At 27.2% G+C, this 15,741-nt stretch overlaps 1 protein-coding gene across 1 annotated transcript; it reads left to right on the top strand.

Moving 5' to 3' along the window:
- The first annotated feature begins 9,512 nt into the window (after nucleotides 1-9,512).
- LOC101499117 (uncharacterized) lies at nucleotides 9,513-15,220 on the top strand. Its single transcript, XM_004489289.4, has 15 exons — nucleotides 9,513-9,781; nucleotides 9,901-9,998; nucleotides 10,825-10,925; nucleotides 11,037-11,115; nucleotides 11,224-11,284; nucleotides 11,363-11,409; nucleotides 11,692-11,784; nucleotides 11,935-12,025; nucleotides 12,145-12,193; nucleotides 12,872-12,988; nucleotides 13,079-13,226; nucleotides 13,724-13,816; nucleotides 14,163-14,231; nucleotides 14,437-14,479; nucleotides 14,938-15,220. The coding sequence occupies exons 1-15, from the start codon at nucleotides 9,727-9,729 to the stop codon at nucleotides 15,036-15,038; spliced, it is 1,245 nt and encodes a 414-aa protein (XP_004489346.1). The 5' UTR covers nucleotides 9,513-9,726; the 3' UTR covers nucleotides 15,039-15,220.
- Nucleotides 15,221-15,741: the final 521 nt, after the last annotated feature.

Consider the following 15,741-nt stretch of genomic DNA (forward strand, 5'->3'; position numbering starts at 1 on the left):
ATGTATGCCACACATGCACACACAATTTCCACAAGCAAGCACAACATGAACACATAGTTATAAAGAGAACTACGTGGGAGGATAAATAAACATATAATTGTATAGCAAAGATTAATTAACATTTTGTCTAACTACTCAATGAACATACAGAATATAACATTGTCGTGCATATGTTGCTATTTCTTTGTGTACTTTCTTTTTAAGGTTGGTGCTTGGCTGAGATGGATACCACTTTGCTTAATTATGATAACAAGCACATAATGGGGTGATAGAATAAATGTATATTAAACTTGTCACGTGAAGTTGATTGATTTCTTAATAGGATTGGTCCAAGGTAATTTTACCAAGTACACGTTTAGATTGGCAGCATATTTTATAGAATATTATATGTCATTATATATGATTTTAGTAAAAAATTATCTTTTAATTTTCAATAAAACTATATCAAATTTATAATTAATCCAAATACATACTAAAATTTAAGTTTTAGAGTTTTCTTAAAAGAGTTTATAGTTAAGAGTAATTTTAATTGAGAGAGACTTCACATGTCTTATCTTTTGAAAATTGACAATTCAACTAATTTGAGTTAAAAATTTAACCAAATGAAAGTGACATGCAACATTTTATCCTCTTCTCTAACACTTTAATAAATTAAAACAATATCTAATAAAAGAAATTATTCTTTCCTTAGAGTTAATATTCTTTTACAATTGCTAAAATTTTCTAATGTATATATAGTATCATGTAAGTAATTTCCACGTGTTATAACATTTCTATGTGTCACTAGTTACATGGCTGTTGACATGGATTAGGTTGTCCAAAACTCACCCACCTAACCTCTCCCTACTTGTGATATTTCCTACCCTAAAACTCAATGGATTTGTTTGTGGCATCAAATTTGACTGAAATAACATTGTCACTTTTGTTCCTTAAAATTCTTAGTTGACACCTAGTCAAGGAACACAATGTTAGTATGAGTGCGCTTACGCCCTAGTATTTGTTGAGGGACTAGCTAGGACTATTGTATGATTGAACAAAGTGTGAACAATAATAACACTCATTCTAAACTTTTCTTTTTTAAATCTTTTATTTGTTTCTTGAAATTTATGTAAGTAGTATCACAAGTAGATGTTTTACTCTACAAAATTTCTTTATGTAAAGAACTAGATTGAATTGTTGTGATTCGGTATTTTAAATTATTTGTTGCATTAAGCATAAATAACAATATATACAATTGAGGGACTAAATTAAATTTTTAAATAACTTAAAAAATATCTGTCTAAAACTTTATATTTACTTACTCTAGAGTTAGTCCTATAAAGATCGCATGGTTCATATTCTAACTTTTAAAATACAAGTTTAAACGTGATTCATCTAATTTTCATTTAATGACCGTAAAATCAATAACATCGTTAATGTATATGACATAGATAATCTAATTTAATTTGTTTAACCCCCTCTTCACCTTTCTTCAATTTGGTAGAAAAAACAAAGCCATTAATATATTTTCCTAGGCCAATGTTAACTCTCACATTCATAAACGTGGACTACATCATCACTTTAACAAATTTTTTTGTTGTCGATGAAATCATGGGTTCAAAATTGTATACATCATATGAATTGTAATTATCTAAATTCATATCACTACTTAGCTTTTCATTACTTCCACGCCATTTGCACATATGCACTACAACCAAATTATCTTGAATAGTAGTAGTATATCTACACTACACGTATGTGATGTGGTTTTCTATTTTTATATATTTTCCTTTTTTGGTGCTACAATTGGTCCTATTTCTCAACTCAACCAAATGATAATGTCGTTAACAAATTAACATTACGCAACTAGTCCTATATTGCTTCTTCTTTATTTCATAAAGTAAAAGGTGTTTCCAAAACAAATAAAGAAAAAGAAGCATAGTCCAAATATTTTTTAATTTTTCCTAAGTATACTTTGTACACAAGCAAATTAATACTTTCTTTCTATATGGTGCATTTAATCTTTGAGCAATGTTATGTATCCACACACTAACAATCAAAAAAGGAAACAAAATTATCTTCATGGTATAAAAAAAAATCATGTTTTTCTGAGAGAATTAATTTTTTTAGTCAAACTAACAAATTATTTATCATGTCGACTCAATATAATGTGAAGTCTTAGAGTGAACTCAATTTATATTTTAAATTTTTTATTAGATATCAAAATACATATAAAGTCGTAAAAAGTGAGTTAAGTGGGGTGGAACAAAGGCAAATAATGACTTGTTTGTTCTTGTGTTTGAGCCTACTATAGCCATTAACAATGGCATATTAATGACTATTTATTTTATAAAAATATTTTTGCTTGTTAGTTAAAAGACATGGTGAAACTTTTAAAATTAAATCAATACATATTTTAAAAAATAAAAAATATTTTCACAAAATAAACTAAAACTAAATTCGATAGAGGAAGAATGACATGCTTATTAGGCAAAACATGGATGGAATGTGTAATGGGAAGGCTTTTGAGGACAGAAAGTGATTCCTTAGTAAGATTTTTATCAAATAATTGTGAAAGGTGTTATCATGAGATGTTCATATATAAAGTGATTCATAACTACAAACAACTTTAATTTCCACTAAACAAGGACAAAAAGGAAGCCCTCAATTTGACAATTTTCTTTAATTTTTTTAAAGGGATACAAGAGAATCAGAATATGTATATTCGTTCTCTATTTTTGAGTGTTTGTGTGATTGATCCCAACATTGACCACTAAATTTTTGGTATAAGGGTCTCCATGCTTCAATAATCAACATCACTATCTTTCCATAAATCATTAACTTTATATCTTCATATTTCAAAAGATTGGCTAAGAAAAAGAAGAGAGAAAGAACAAAAATTGAAATAAAAATAATGACTCAATTTCTCTTTTACAAAAGTGTTGCTAAATGCTCATCACTTTGATCAAATTATATGGTTATGTAAACATAGATTTATAATCAAAGAAATTTATAATATTATTATCAAAACATAAACTAATTAATGCGAACACACGAATATGTAACTAGTAATAATTGTTATGAGTTAAAATAAAATTGTATAATAATATTGGTACCTTAAGAAGTTGTTGGAAGAATGCACTCCTCTTGGATCCACAAAATTCAAGTTGGCATATCAAATTGTAGATGTTGACAAATCAAGATCCATTCAATAGCATATGTTTGTTCTTTGGTTTCTTGGCACAATAAAAATTTAATTAGGGTCATCAAAATTTTGATATAGAATAAAAAACGTTGTTTAACTTTGATGAACGGTGATAGTGATAAAGGAATCTTATATAGTTGCTACAATTACTCCAAGAAATGTTGAAAGCTAGTTGGAATAATTCAGAGATCTCTTTTAACATCTTCCGATTCAAATTTAACATTTATTTATCTTCTCATTAATACTATATCACCTAAAAATGTTAGTAATTTTTTTTCTTTACAATGTTGTGTTTGTTGTTCTTTTGCAAGAAAAAGAGAGTTTCTTTTTAATAAAGAAAAAAAAGAGTTTCTTGGCTACCCTCATCAAAATTGATCATGTGGTATATATATGTAAAATTGAATTAATTGAAATATTAGATTTTATTTTTTTACACAGGTACATTGTATTTATATATCCACTGAAATATTTTATTTGGTTTGTGTTAAATTTAATAATATAAATTTCTTAAAAAGATAGAATAAAAAAATTATCTTTAAATTTTTATTTAGCCATGCAAATCTTTTAACTCTTATAAAAAACTACTTATTAATCCAAGACATTTCTAAATAGCATATGACCTTTTTAAGTCTTTCAAAGAAATTTAAAATAATTTAGCATTGACCCGAGTAATAAAAATATACACTATTTTTATCATATATAATCATAATTGTTATTTTAAAAAAAAAAAAAAAATATATATATATATATAGACACAATTATTGATGCAGTCCTTTAATTTAATTTCGCTTCAGTCCTTTTTTTATTTATGTAGTTTTTTATTTAATTTTATTACAAAAATTTAAGAATAAAAATATGAATTTATTTAAATATTTGAGTTATAAATTTGATGAAGTTTGCATTATATTGAAGATGATAATTAATTTTATGAGTTTTGTTTGATGAATTTTTATAAAAAAGTTAACATTTTAAAATATAAAAAATCAAATTGTTTACTTAAAATTAAATAAAAAATAAATTAAAAAAATAATAATAAAGATTGAAGTGATATATATATTACATTATTAGTATTGTCGGCTGCAGGCTTAAGGACAAACATATATTAACTAATCATTCACTCTTCTGTTACAACTTTCGAAAAAAATTTAAATATAAAAATTATTTAAATTAAAAGATTTTTGAGTTAAACATAACTTTTTATAATTAATTATTTATACAAAAAAATCATTATAGAAAACAAATTCAAAATATATCTGTTTTTTAAAAAGTTTTTAATAAATAATCTCTAAAATGTCAAAACATGTAACAATTTATGCCTTCAAGATTGACTGAAAAGACATAATTAAGATTTCACCAACAAAATAAAGGGCATAATTAAGAACCATAATTAATTAGAACCATATTATGAAGCCAGTGTTTTCTTCTCATGAAAAAGTCAGATAATTTGTCAAAAACACAATGTTAAACCGATTTCAGCATTCAATTTTTTTTAATGTATATATAATTAAGGCCAAGAGATTTTGACAATAATTGAAAGCATAAGTAGCTGCTATGCTGCACCAAAGAATAACAAAAACGAAAATAATAATTTAGATTAGTGCCAATTATATAATATTTTATAAAAACAGTACTTCTGTTTTATTTTTATTATAATGCATAGCATAATAATATGAGGGTGATATATATAATATAAAAAATATATAATATTAATTAGAATATATAATTATAAAATAAAATAAAATTTTATTGAAAATTAAAAGTGTGACTCCTTTTGAGACAACTTTTTCTATGTAAAAGTGGTATCATTGTGGGATGGAAGAAGCTTTGTCTGTACAAAAAGACAACACTAGAATTTAATACATTTTTCTGTTAACGTTGATCTATATTTATACGTAGAAGAAATATCAAATTTTGGATATTTTTTTTAAAAGAATTTTACTCTTTATTTAAATTATTTTCTTTACAATTCTATTGTTCTTTATTCAATTAAATAATAATTTTTAAAAGAAAACTATAGTAATCTATAACTATATAAAAAAGGAAATACTAAATCTTGGCGTGACTTGCTTTTTCACTTTTTTCCCTTTACATGAATTATTTAATTTACAATCTTATCCCTTTTTATTTAATTATAGTTTTGATGATTAGACATATTTTTAATGATGTCATACATAATTTTATGATATAAAATCATTTAGATGCATTAATTATTTATATATTGTTAAATAAATTAAAAATATGAAGAAAAAATATTCAAAGTTGAAATTAAAGTTTTTACAGTATTTTATTACAATCTTATGAGTGTTAATCATTTTATATTACCGTATTATATGTCAAGTTATTTAAAGTATTTCACGTTATATTTTTTAGTTAAAAAATCAGAGGAAGAGACCAAAACTATCGATTTTTAAAATAGAAAGACCAACTTCGTGAATCCGTAAAAATTGATGAACTAAAATTACAATTAAACTTTAATTATGTTATTGATTTTTTAAAAAGTATTTATGGTTATATATTAAAGGATACTAAGTTTTGGTATAATTTTTTTTTTCCTTTCAATTTTGTCATTCGTTTAAACTATTTTATTTGCAATTTAATATTCCTTTTTAATCGAAAAATTGATTGTTTTAAATAATTATATACAATATTGTAACTTTTATTATTATTAATGAGTAAATATTCAATTTTGCGCGTGTGACCTTGTTAACTTGTATCAACCTAATTTTTCACTTAGTAATAATTTCAAAATAGTCTATAATTTCTTTCACCATTAATTAAGTTAGTTCATCCGTAAATTTCAGTTAATTGCCACATGATCAAATCTTAAGAATCTACTTATTTTTTAATAATGAAATATTGTTACTTTTCCTCGATAATGTTGTTGAATATTTTGATATTTTTTTAATTAATTATTTAAAGTTAGAAAACTCTTCCATTACAATGCACCAAATCGGAAAATCTTTTTATTCACTCAAACTTAAATCGCCAATGAAAGAAGAAATTTTAACAAGACGATAGAAATCATAACAATGAAAAAATCAACACAAAATAATTTGTTTTTTTGAATAAAACCCCCCTCAAACAAAATAGAAGATATAAACAATCAAAGTAATTAAAAAAAATGAACATTTAAATATTATTTTCCAAATACGCAACCACAATTCACGTTTTTATTTTTTCTTTAAATCTTTATCATAGTTTTCCTCCCACAAAAGCAAAGGATAACACTATTCAAAAGCATCAGATTCACTTTGATTTAAAATCAAATTTACATTCAAAGACTATGGTGACTTGTATGACATATTCAATGTTATTGTCAAAGTTAATAATCTCATAGTTACTCATAACTCGAAGATATTACTACATTTTTTGAAAGATAAGGATACTAAAGAAACAAATGGTACGAGATATACTAATGAGGAAGTAAAGTGGTAACTATTAGATATTTTTTTAATAAAGATGATGAAACTCAATTGATTAGAGAGACGAATCATTTAGAAAATTTTAAATCAAATATTGACGAAAATAATTTTTAATTAAATTATATTTATTTTTCAACTAAATTCTGAATTTAAAAAATATTATTCACCTTAAAATCAAAAAATTAAAATAAAAAAAAAAACCAAATATTTTAATAGAATTAAATATGGCTATCTCCTAGGTTCAAATTACATGGAACATGAAAGGCAAGAACATTTTGTAAACCACTAAGCATGTGCGTATAGTAAGTAGCATGAAGCATAATGGTGACACTTCACGAATTATTTGTCAATTTAGTTAGATGTAACTGAAAGTTAGTTGCACTCTTATTATCTTTCATTCTCAACTACTATATATACATAAACTAATGTATAAAAATATTAACAATCATAGTAACTTGAATTTAATTAACTTAGTCTATCAACTCTGTTTTTCATTCAAGAATTTTTTTAATAATGACATGTTATCATCCAATAATATTATAGAAATAACTCTAAGCCTGATTTATAAAGAGAAAAATAAAAGTCTAATTTAATGGTTTTTTGTTGTTGTTAGAAATATAAGAGCAAGTAGACAATAGGTTAAATAGTTTAATTGCAAATCCTTTTAAGAGTTAATTCAAACTTGTTAACAAGTAGTTAATAGTTAATCTATGAATCTATAAATAAAGTATTGTGTATTTATTTTATACAATTTTTTTCAATTAATTCAATGTCCTTGACATGAAATCTCATGAGTGTCAGTTTACTCTCTATCTTTCATATTTATATGATTTTCCTCCCAAGAAAGAGACCATAACTTTGATAATGTTGATAAACCAGATAAAATGTCAAACAATTTAGTTTTTTGGAAAAAGTTGTCTAACAATAAATAGTGTAGAAAAATACATATGTGCTCGTCATATTTTTCATTTGAACCATTATCTGAATAGTAAATTTGATTGACTTTTCATCATAATGCCCAAAAGTATATTTATTTGTATGTCCTATTTGATTGACTTTTTTTTTGTCAAATTACTAAATGAATTGTTTTCATAACTATCACATCACATATTGCCACATCATTTATTTTTCATTTGAAAAACAAACATTAAATTATTTATTAACAAACATCGCAACTTCTCTACATCTTTGTTGAGATTTTTAATAATGCCTTATTTCAAATTTAGACGTAAGAGTAGGCATATGTTTTTGCTTATAGTTGATTGCATTTAATAAATAAAAGGGTTAACATTTCTTTTTCATCTCAAGATAGAATCTTCAAGATGCTTGAAAAAGCCCAACAAGGCCCAAGTCATGAAAGCATTAAACAATTTTCGGAGGTTTCTACCATGCACCCCACACCTTAACTTCTCATTCCCTCAATCTCATTTGAAATTATATTTTTGTCATTTTTTATTATCTATAAAATCCTTAAAAAATTTAACACTCATTTTTCATCTCATCTTTCGAAACTTTACCGAAATTACCCCACTATTCGAAAGTTTACGAATTTTCAAAATATAAAAAGTAAGTAATTTTTCTTAATTTCGAACTTTTTATAATTTCGAAATAATTATTTTTGAAATTTTTGAACCTTTACAACAATATTAAATTTTCGAAATAGGTTTTTTTCTTCCAGAATTTTGAAAATTTCCATCAATATGAAATTTTCGAAATGTTAAAAAATGAAAAGTTTGTTAATTAAAAAAATGAAAAGTTTATAAAAATGGAAAAATATATAAATGAAAAGTTTATTGAAAAATATGAAAATCTTTAATAAATTGTTAATTTCAAAAGTTTCTAAAATTCTAAAGTTTTGAAATTTCTGCAAGGTTCCATTTCGAAAATTTTAAAATGTTCGAAAGTTTGAAACTTTCATTTTGAAATTTTCTAAAATGTTAGAAAGTTTCAACAATATTTGGAAAATCTTCATTTCAAAAATTTTAAAAAGTTTGAAAGTTTCAACAATTTTTGAAAAAACATCATTTCCAACATCATAACTTCGAAAAGTTGAAAAATCTAAAAAAAATTTCATTTCAAAAAATTCGAAAATTTATTTCAAAAGTTTCAAAACATTCGAAAGTTTCAACAATTTCTGGAAAACATTATTTCGAACATTTCAAATTTTCAAATGATACTTACTTTTCTATTTCGAATATTATGATACTTTCGAATGTAAGAAAGAATTTTGTAAAGTTTCGAAAGAGGGGTGAAAAATGAGTGTTAATTTTTTTTAAAGAGTTTTACAGATAATAGCATAAATGTTGATCTTATTAAAGATTCTGATGCTGTTGGATCAATTTTTGCAATCCTTGTAAAGTTTTATGTTGTTGATGTATAGTCTTTATTGCATCTTTTCCAAACAATTCTTATATGGGTTCTATTATTGTTTATTGTAGCAATTTTGTTTTTCTATTTCCTTTATATGTAGTTGTTCATGTGAAAAATAACTTTCAATACATATGATCATACTCTATCCAAATTTACTTTAATTTTGGAATATTATATTTTGGATATCCGCACTTTTTATCGCAACTAATTTAGCTGATTAATAAAATTTTCTATTTAAAAAAAACTATACATCAACAACATAAATACATTTTAATTATATTTATCATTTTGTTATAAAATAAATAAACTTAAAAATAATTTTAATAAAGATTAATCTAATTGATAAGCATTTAGCTTATATACTCTACGAAAACACGAGTTCAAATATCAGCGTGGAGTCAAGAATCTCAATTTTAGATTAACATGGTCTACTTTAGTCCATATGAACTCTTGAAAAACAATTCACCAAATAAATATATTAAGATATAATAAATAATAATAATTATATTATATAAAAGTTATATGAGTGAAAACAGTGAGCGCAGTAAATACAATGTGGACACGAATTCATGAAATTGATGTATCTTATCTGGCTCTGTCTCTACAACCGTGCATCTTAAACTTTGAACCTCAAAAACCAAAACACATAAACCTTAGTATTTGACCAATACTTTATTGAATCTCCAACTCCATAATTCAATAAAACATTGTCAAGTTTGAATTTTTAGTTCAAAGATCTGTGCTTTCTTCATGGATAGTTCAGACAAAGTTGTTGCTGTGATTATGGTGGGTGGACCCACCAAAGGTATTTAGCTTCTTTCTTTCTTTTATGATTCAAATTCTAATCTTTTTCTCATTTGTGATTTTGGGTTTTTCAATTTTTATTTTTATTTTTATTTTTGAGCAAATTGTTTGTTTATGCAGGGACTAGATTTCGACCTCTTTCGTTCAATACTCCAAAACCCCTTTTTCCTTTGGCTGGACAACCAATGGTTCATCATCCAATTTCTGCTTGTAAAAGGGTTTGCTTCTTTTTTTTTCCCCTCAATTACCCTTCATTCACATTGTTTTTTTATTAAATTGAGAAATCTTAGAGGGACTTCAATTTCAATGTTGACTTGCATACTTTACTTTTTGTGTGTGTGTGTGTATTGAGAGAGAGAGAGTTTAATGGGCATGCTCTTGACAACCAACTCAAGTCATTGATTGTGTAATTATTTTATGGTGACAGTTACAATGGTGTAGTGAGATGACAAAATCGATCTGTTTGTGTAAAATTGGCTTATACCGATAGTGCACAAATTTTTTTCTCATATATATAGGGTTAAATATGTTGATGGTCATTATTAAATCATGAGTTTAAAGGACATATATTGTCGATGTAAATTGATTTTACACTGACATTCAATCAGAGTTCATTGTTCTGCATCGCTGTTTGACTTTTATAAATGTATTTTGAAAATGATTGTATGAACTGACAAAGTAGTGAATTCTTATTAGATGTCACTGCAAAACTAATTTACAGTAAGAGTGCACACCCCTTTAACTTTAAAATCATAATCATTCAATTAAGGTCTTACAAATTTTTTATTAAATTTCGTTCGTAAAATACAAAAACTGGTTTTTTTAGTCCTTCAAAGTTGAATGGTCGTGATTTTATATGTATTTAAAGGAAACATGGTTTTTAAATTTAATATTTTCATTGATATATGTAAAATATGTGGTCGCCATTGGTCTATAATTGAAATTGAATCTTAGCTTGGTTATTCATGTAGAAAAGAGATGATGATATAAGTTATAACCTAAAAGGTTTGGTGTGTTTTTCTTTGCTTGTTTTGTCTTGTACAGATACCCAATTTGGCTCAAATATATCTTGTTGGATTCCATGAGGAGCGAGAATTCGCTCTATATGTCTCTTCAATTTCGAATGAGCTGAAATTACCAGTAAGGTGATTACTGCATTACTATGAAGCTTTAACAATGATGATAATAAAAATGTAAGCTTGTATGTTTTGTTAAATGATGAATCTGACCATAGTCTGTTACTAATATCAATCTAGATATTTGAAGGAGGATAAACCACATGGCTCAGCTGGTGGACTTTACTACTTTCGAGATATAATCATGGAAGACAGTCCAGTTAGGAACATCACTTTTATGACCGCTTTCGCATTATGTTGTTTAACTTTTTATTTGAATGTTTACATATATCTATGTTCTAACAGATAGGTTACATTTTGATTGCAGTCACATATCTTTCTGCTAAATTGTGATGTTTGCTGTAGTTTTCCACTATCATCCATGCTCGGTAAGCATGTTGCGATTAAGTCACGATAGCTCTTGAAAAATACAGCGCTAGTGAAATATTTCATGTCTCGTTTTGCAGATGCTCATATAAAGTATGGTGGGATGGGAACAATGTTGGTAATCAAGGTTTGTGCATAAATAAAATTTGGTATTTTGATATATTCATGTGCATTTAAATACATACAGATGGCCCTTGAAGCACTAACACCAGAGACGACATTGACATGTACACTGGTGATAATTTAAGAAAATAAAAGTGATTGAGTATAACCACGTGTATTAATGTCTTATCGAGTCAAACACTGACACACATCAAACACTAAAACATGTCAAGCACCGGACGTATCCTCAATCTAAAGTTTGGGTGCGACATAGCAATGATATATGTCTTTTTTTTTTCTTGTCTAGGTTTCGGCTGAATTTGCTAACCAATTCGGTGAGTTGGTTGCTGACCCAGACACTCATGAGTTGCTGCATTATACTGAGAAACCTGAGACATTTGTGAGTATTACTTTGGTTTTTTCTCTTCATTTATGATATTTTTTAAAAATTTCCTCCCAAGGAAAAGAAAAAATTCCGTCGCTGGTATAAGTTATGTTATTTTTTGCTTCTGACTATGCCTAGAGAAGAATAACCATTTGCATTATGCAGGTTAGCGATTTGATAAATTGCGGTGTATACATTTTCACACCTGACATTTTTGCTGCCATCGAGGATGTATCAATAAACCGAGAAGGAAGAGGTTTGTTTCTTTCCACCAGAATTTTACAAGCATCAATCATACTTTTGCTTATTTTGTTTTCAATTCATGATAAACTTGAACCATTTAAAATTGACTTGTTTTTGTTGACTGCCCCACAGCTAACCTACGACGTCTTTCCAGCTTTGAAGCTCTCCAATCTGCGACAAGGTTGATTAAATGGCATTTATTTATTTCTTTAGTAAAATTCATGACAATTTTTTTAATGGCATATATGGATTCATGCCCCAAACATATTGGTTCAAATGTTCATGATTGTCAAACTCTCGAGTTAACTCCTAGTATTGTATGAGTTTACGAGTTACGACTCTAGGAATCAAAATCAAGTTAACTTGCTAACAAAATTTATTTTGTGTAAACTTGGGTAGAGTCAACATAGACTCATACAGACACATCGAATTGCTATTTTGATGATGACCGGACAAGTCTACAGCATAATGGCTACTTTCCCCTACATATGCCTACAATGATTATGCTCCACAAGAGTCTTGTTAAATAGCAGTTATAGCGTAGCAGAATTTGAAAAAAGTTATATTTTTCTGCGATGTTGTATTTAGTACAAAATGTTGTCGATCGTAATATATGTTTTAAACATTATTTTTGTATCAAGTAAACTCTTGCAACTTCACAAGTCAAGTCTAAAGAGAATCTATGAGTTCACGTAGAGTTTCGAGTTTGAAGCGCGAAAGAGTCTCTACACCCTACTACTTACATTTTCTCTTTTAGAAATTAAAATAATGTTTCTCAGTATAATACAAATCAATTTTTGTTTCCTCCCTCTGAAAAATGCAATATCTTCAAGGCCTCATGTATATATTTTCCCTTCAGGACTCTTCCTAAAGATTTTGTAAGACTGGATCAAGATATACTATCACCTCTAGCTGGAAAGAAGAAATTGTATACATATGAGACAAATGATTTCTGGGAGCAAATTAAAACTCCAGGGTAAGGTTACTCAGTATCTTAACATTGCTTTAACCTTTAATGTTGGACCGTTATTGGATTTTACTTACCATATACACTTGGCGTGAGCAGCCTGTCTTTGAGATGCTCGGAGTTGTATCTTGCTCAGTTCAGGCATACTTCTCCCCATCTTTTGGCCAGTGGAGATGGTATAAAGAATGCTACAATTGTTGGTGATGCATATATTCATCCATCTGCCAAAGTTCATCCATCTGCAAAGGTAGTTCCATTCATCCATTTGCAAAAGTTCATGTACATTTTCTGCTGTAACCTACTAAAGATTGAATGTTATAAACTTCTGAAGTGCTGAGGTTAATTTAAACAGTAAATATATGGTTAATTAAGTATAATGGATGGTTAATGAATGTAATAAGATATTGCAACTCATTAAACATCCATTGAGCATAATAAACCACGATTTTGAACGTCATTAACTACAATATTTAGGTGTATATTTGTGCACAAATTGCAGTTAAATAATAGATAATATGTGTATTTGAGCACCTAAAAATCATGTATATTCGAACTCAATTTGGATAGTTAATTAATATCATGTATATTTGAACACCTGAAAATTGTGGTTACTTATGTTAGGTAGATGGTTAATGAATTGCAATATCTTATAATATTCTTTAAAGGATAAAACAAAAAAATTTGGTTATATGGATCTGAATAATTTTGCATGAATTATAAATTAAGTTTTTCTTTTTTGAACAGATTGGTCCTAATGTTTCTATCTCGGCAAATGTTCGTGTTGGTGCTGGTGTCAGGTTAATCAGTTGTATAATTTTGGACGATGTTGAAATTAAGGTATGGAATTGGATGCCTAAGGGTCCGTTCTGTTCTGGTGTTTCCTGTTTTTATTTCCACTAATAAAATGAACATTGGAGAAAACATTATGAATATTGCATTTGTTTGAAAATTCTGAAAAATGTTAAAAGAAAACACTGTTTTCAGAAATGCATTCTCTCAAGTTAGCTTCCATCTTCTTTTTATCACAATTAAAATGAAAAATTCATAATCAAATGTCATTCTAGCCACCCACATACAGATTAATATTTGAAAATGAAAATTTAAAATGTTAGTAAGTAAATGGGCCCCCTAAGATGTGTGATATCTTCAATATATGAACAAAATATGTTTTTTTCCTTGACAGGAAAATGCTGTAGTCATAAATTCTATTGTTGGATGGAAGTCGTCGCTCGGTAGATGGTCACGTGTACAGGCAAGTTCATTGCATTTTATTTACTAGTGATAATGACAATAAAAAATAGAGAAAATTTTAAAAATAAAAAGTTTGGAAAATAAGTATATGAGAGATTTCCAATTTTAATTGACCATGAAAAATTTCTTCAATCGTTTGTGGTTGGTTTTAACCATTCAGCCATACTGTTGCTGACCAATATGAATTAATTGAATGGTTCATTTAGGCTGATGGTGATTACAATGCAAAGCTTGGCATAACAATTCTAGGTACACACCCTTCCCTACTTACTTTCCTTTTGTTTATTCGATATTACTGGTTCTTAAAGTTGATGTCTAGTTTAGTGTTATCAATCACAGATGACAGAAAATAGTGATTTGTTCAAATTCTACAATGCTATGACTAGTGTTGTCAAATAGCGTCTATAGCGGTCGTTAGAGCGTAGCTTAATTTGAAGAAAGCGTCATTGTTCTGTGATACGCTATTGTGTACAAAGTGTTGTGCTATAGTGTTGTAGTATACTGGAATTTGCTACCTTAATTTCCACGATCCACAATTCATAACATTGGCTACAGCCCTATAGGTCCACTATAGTTGCTATTAAACAACACTGTACTAAATAGCTTGTTGCCGAGTAATACTAATTTGTTCAAATTCTTCTATGCACATTGCATTTGTTAGTATTGACCTTAGTTCCTCTTTTCTCCTTTTATAATAATAACTTCAGGAGAAGGTGTGGCAGTTGAAGATGAACTAGTGGTGGTCAACAGCATTGTTCTTCCACACAAGATTCTTAATGTCAGTGTGCAAGATGAAATCATCTTATAACCTTGAGAAGTGAGATTTACTAATTCCTAATCAAATGAAGAGGCTTGAATTTGTTTCTTCAAGGAGTGATAAATTAAAGTTCAAGTCCATTGAAAAGGAAATACTTACACTTCTAATACCATCACAGAATGTTGCTGGTATTTTTTGGCTTATTATATATTGGCATTCCAATAGATTCTTCACCTATCTTTCTAATTTCGTTTAATGTCCACAACTGAACCAATAAAACCAATTAATAAAGTGTAAATCAAAAAAAAAAAAAAAAAAATTGGACGAAAAAAATTGAACCAATAAAATTTCGTTCAATCTTGTGTTGTCAAAATTTTGATGGACCTTATATTCATGAATCCTATTATACAATTGGTATAATCTAACGGTTCCTACGACGGCTGGTTCATATAGCGGTTGCAGGGGACTCAAATTCATAATTAAGAGATTATGGTTCATTTTCTTAACTATTTAATTAAGCAAGAAAATTATAAATAAAAAAACTTTTTCTTTTTCACATTTCATATTGTTGAATATAATAGTTTATCAAACCCATTAAAATGGTTGCATTTGAGCTAGAAAGCCTCACCAATGTACTATTAATTCAACACTTTAAAGACATTAAATTGCTAACTTTTGGACAAATACACATTATTGTTTCTTGCAAAAGTTAGGCAATTAAACAAATCATGTCCAAAATAGACATGAAGCAGGA

Source organism: Cicer arietinum, chromosome 2 (assembly GCF_000331145.2).
Source record: "Cicer arietinum cultivar CDC Frontier isolate Library 1 chromosome 2, Cicar.CDCFrontier_v2.0, whole genome shotgun sequence".
NCBI lineage: Eukaryota > Viridiplantae > Streptophyta > Magnoliopsida > Fabales > Fabaceae > Cicer > Cicer arietinum.

Coding starts and splice junctions, on each gene's coding strand:
- LOC101499117 (XM_004489289.4), top strand. CDS start 9,727: ATGGATAGTTCAGACAAAGTTGTTGCTGTGATTATGGTGGGTGGACCC. Junction 13,227..13,723: donor AAGTTCATCCATCTGCAAAG/GTAGTTCCATTC, acceptor TTTTTTGAACAG/ATTGGTCCTAATGTTTCTAT. Junction 14,480..14,937: donor GCTTGGCATAACAATTCTAG/GTACACACCCTT, acceptor TAATAACTTCAG/GAGAAGGTGTGGCAGTTGAA.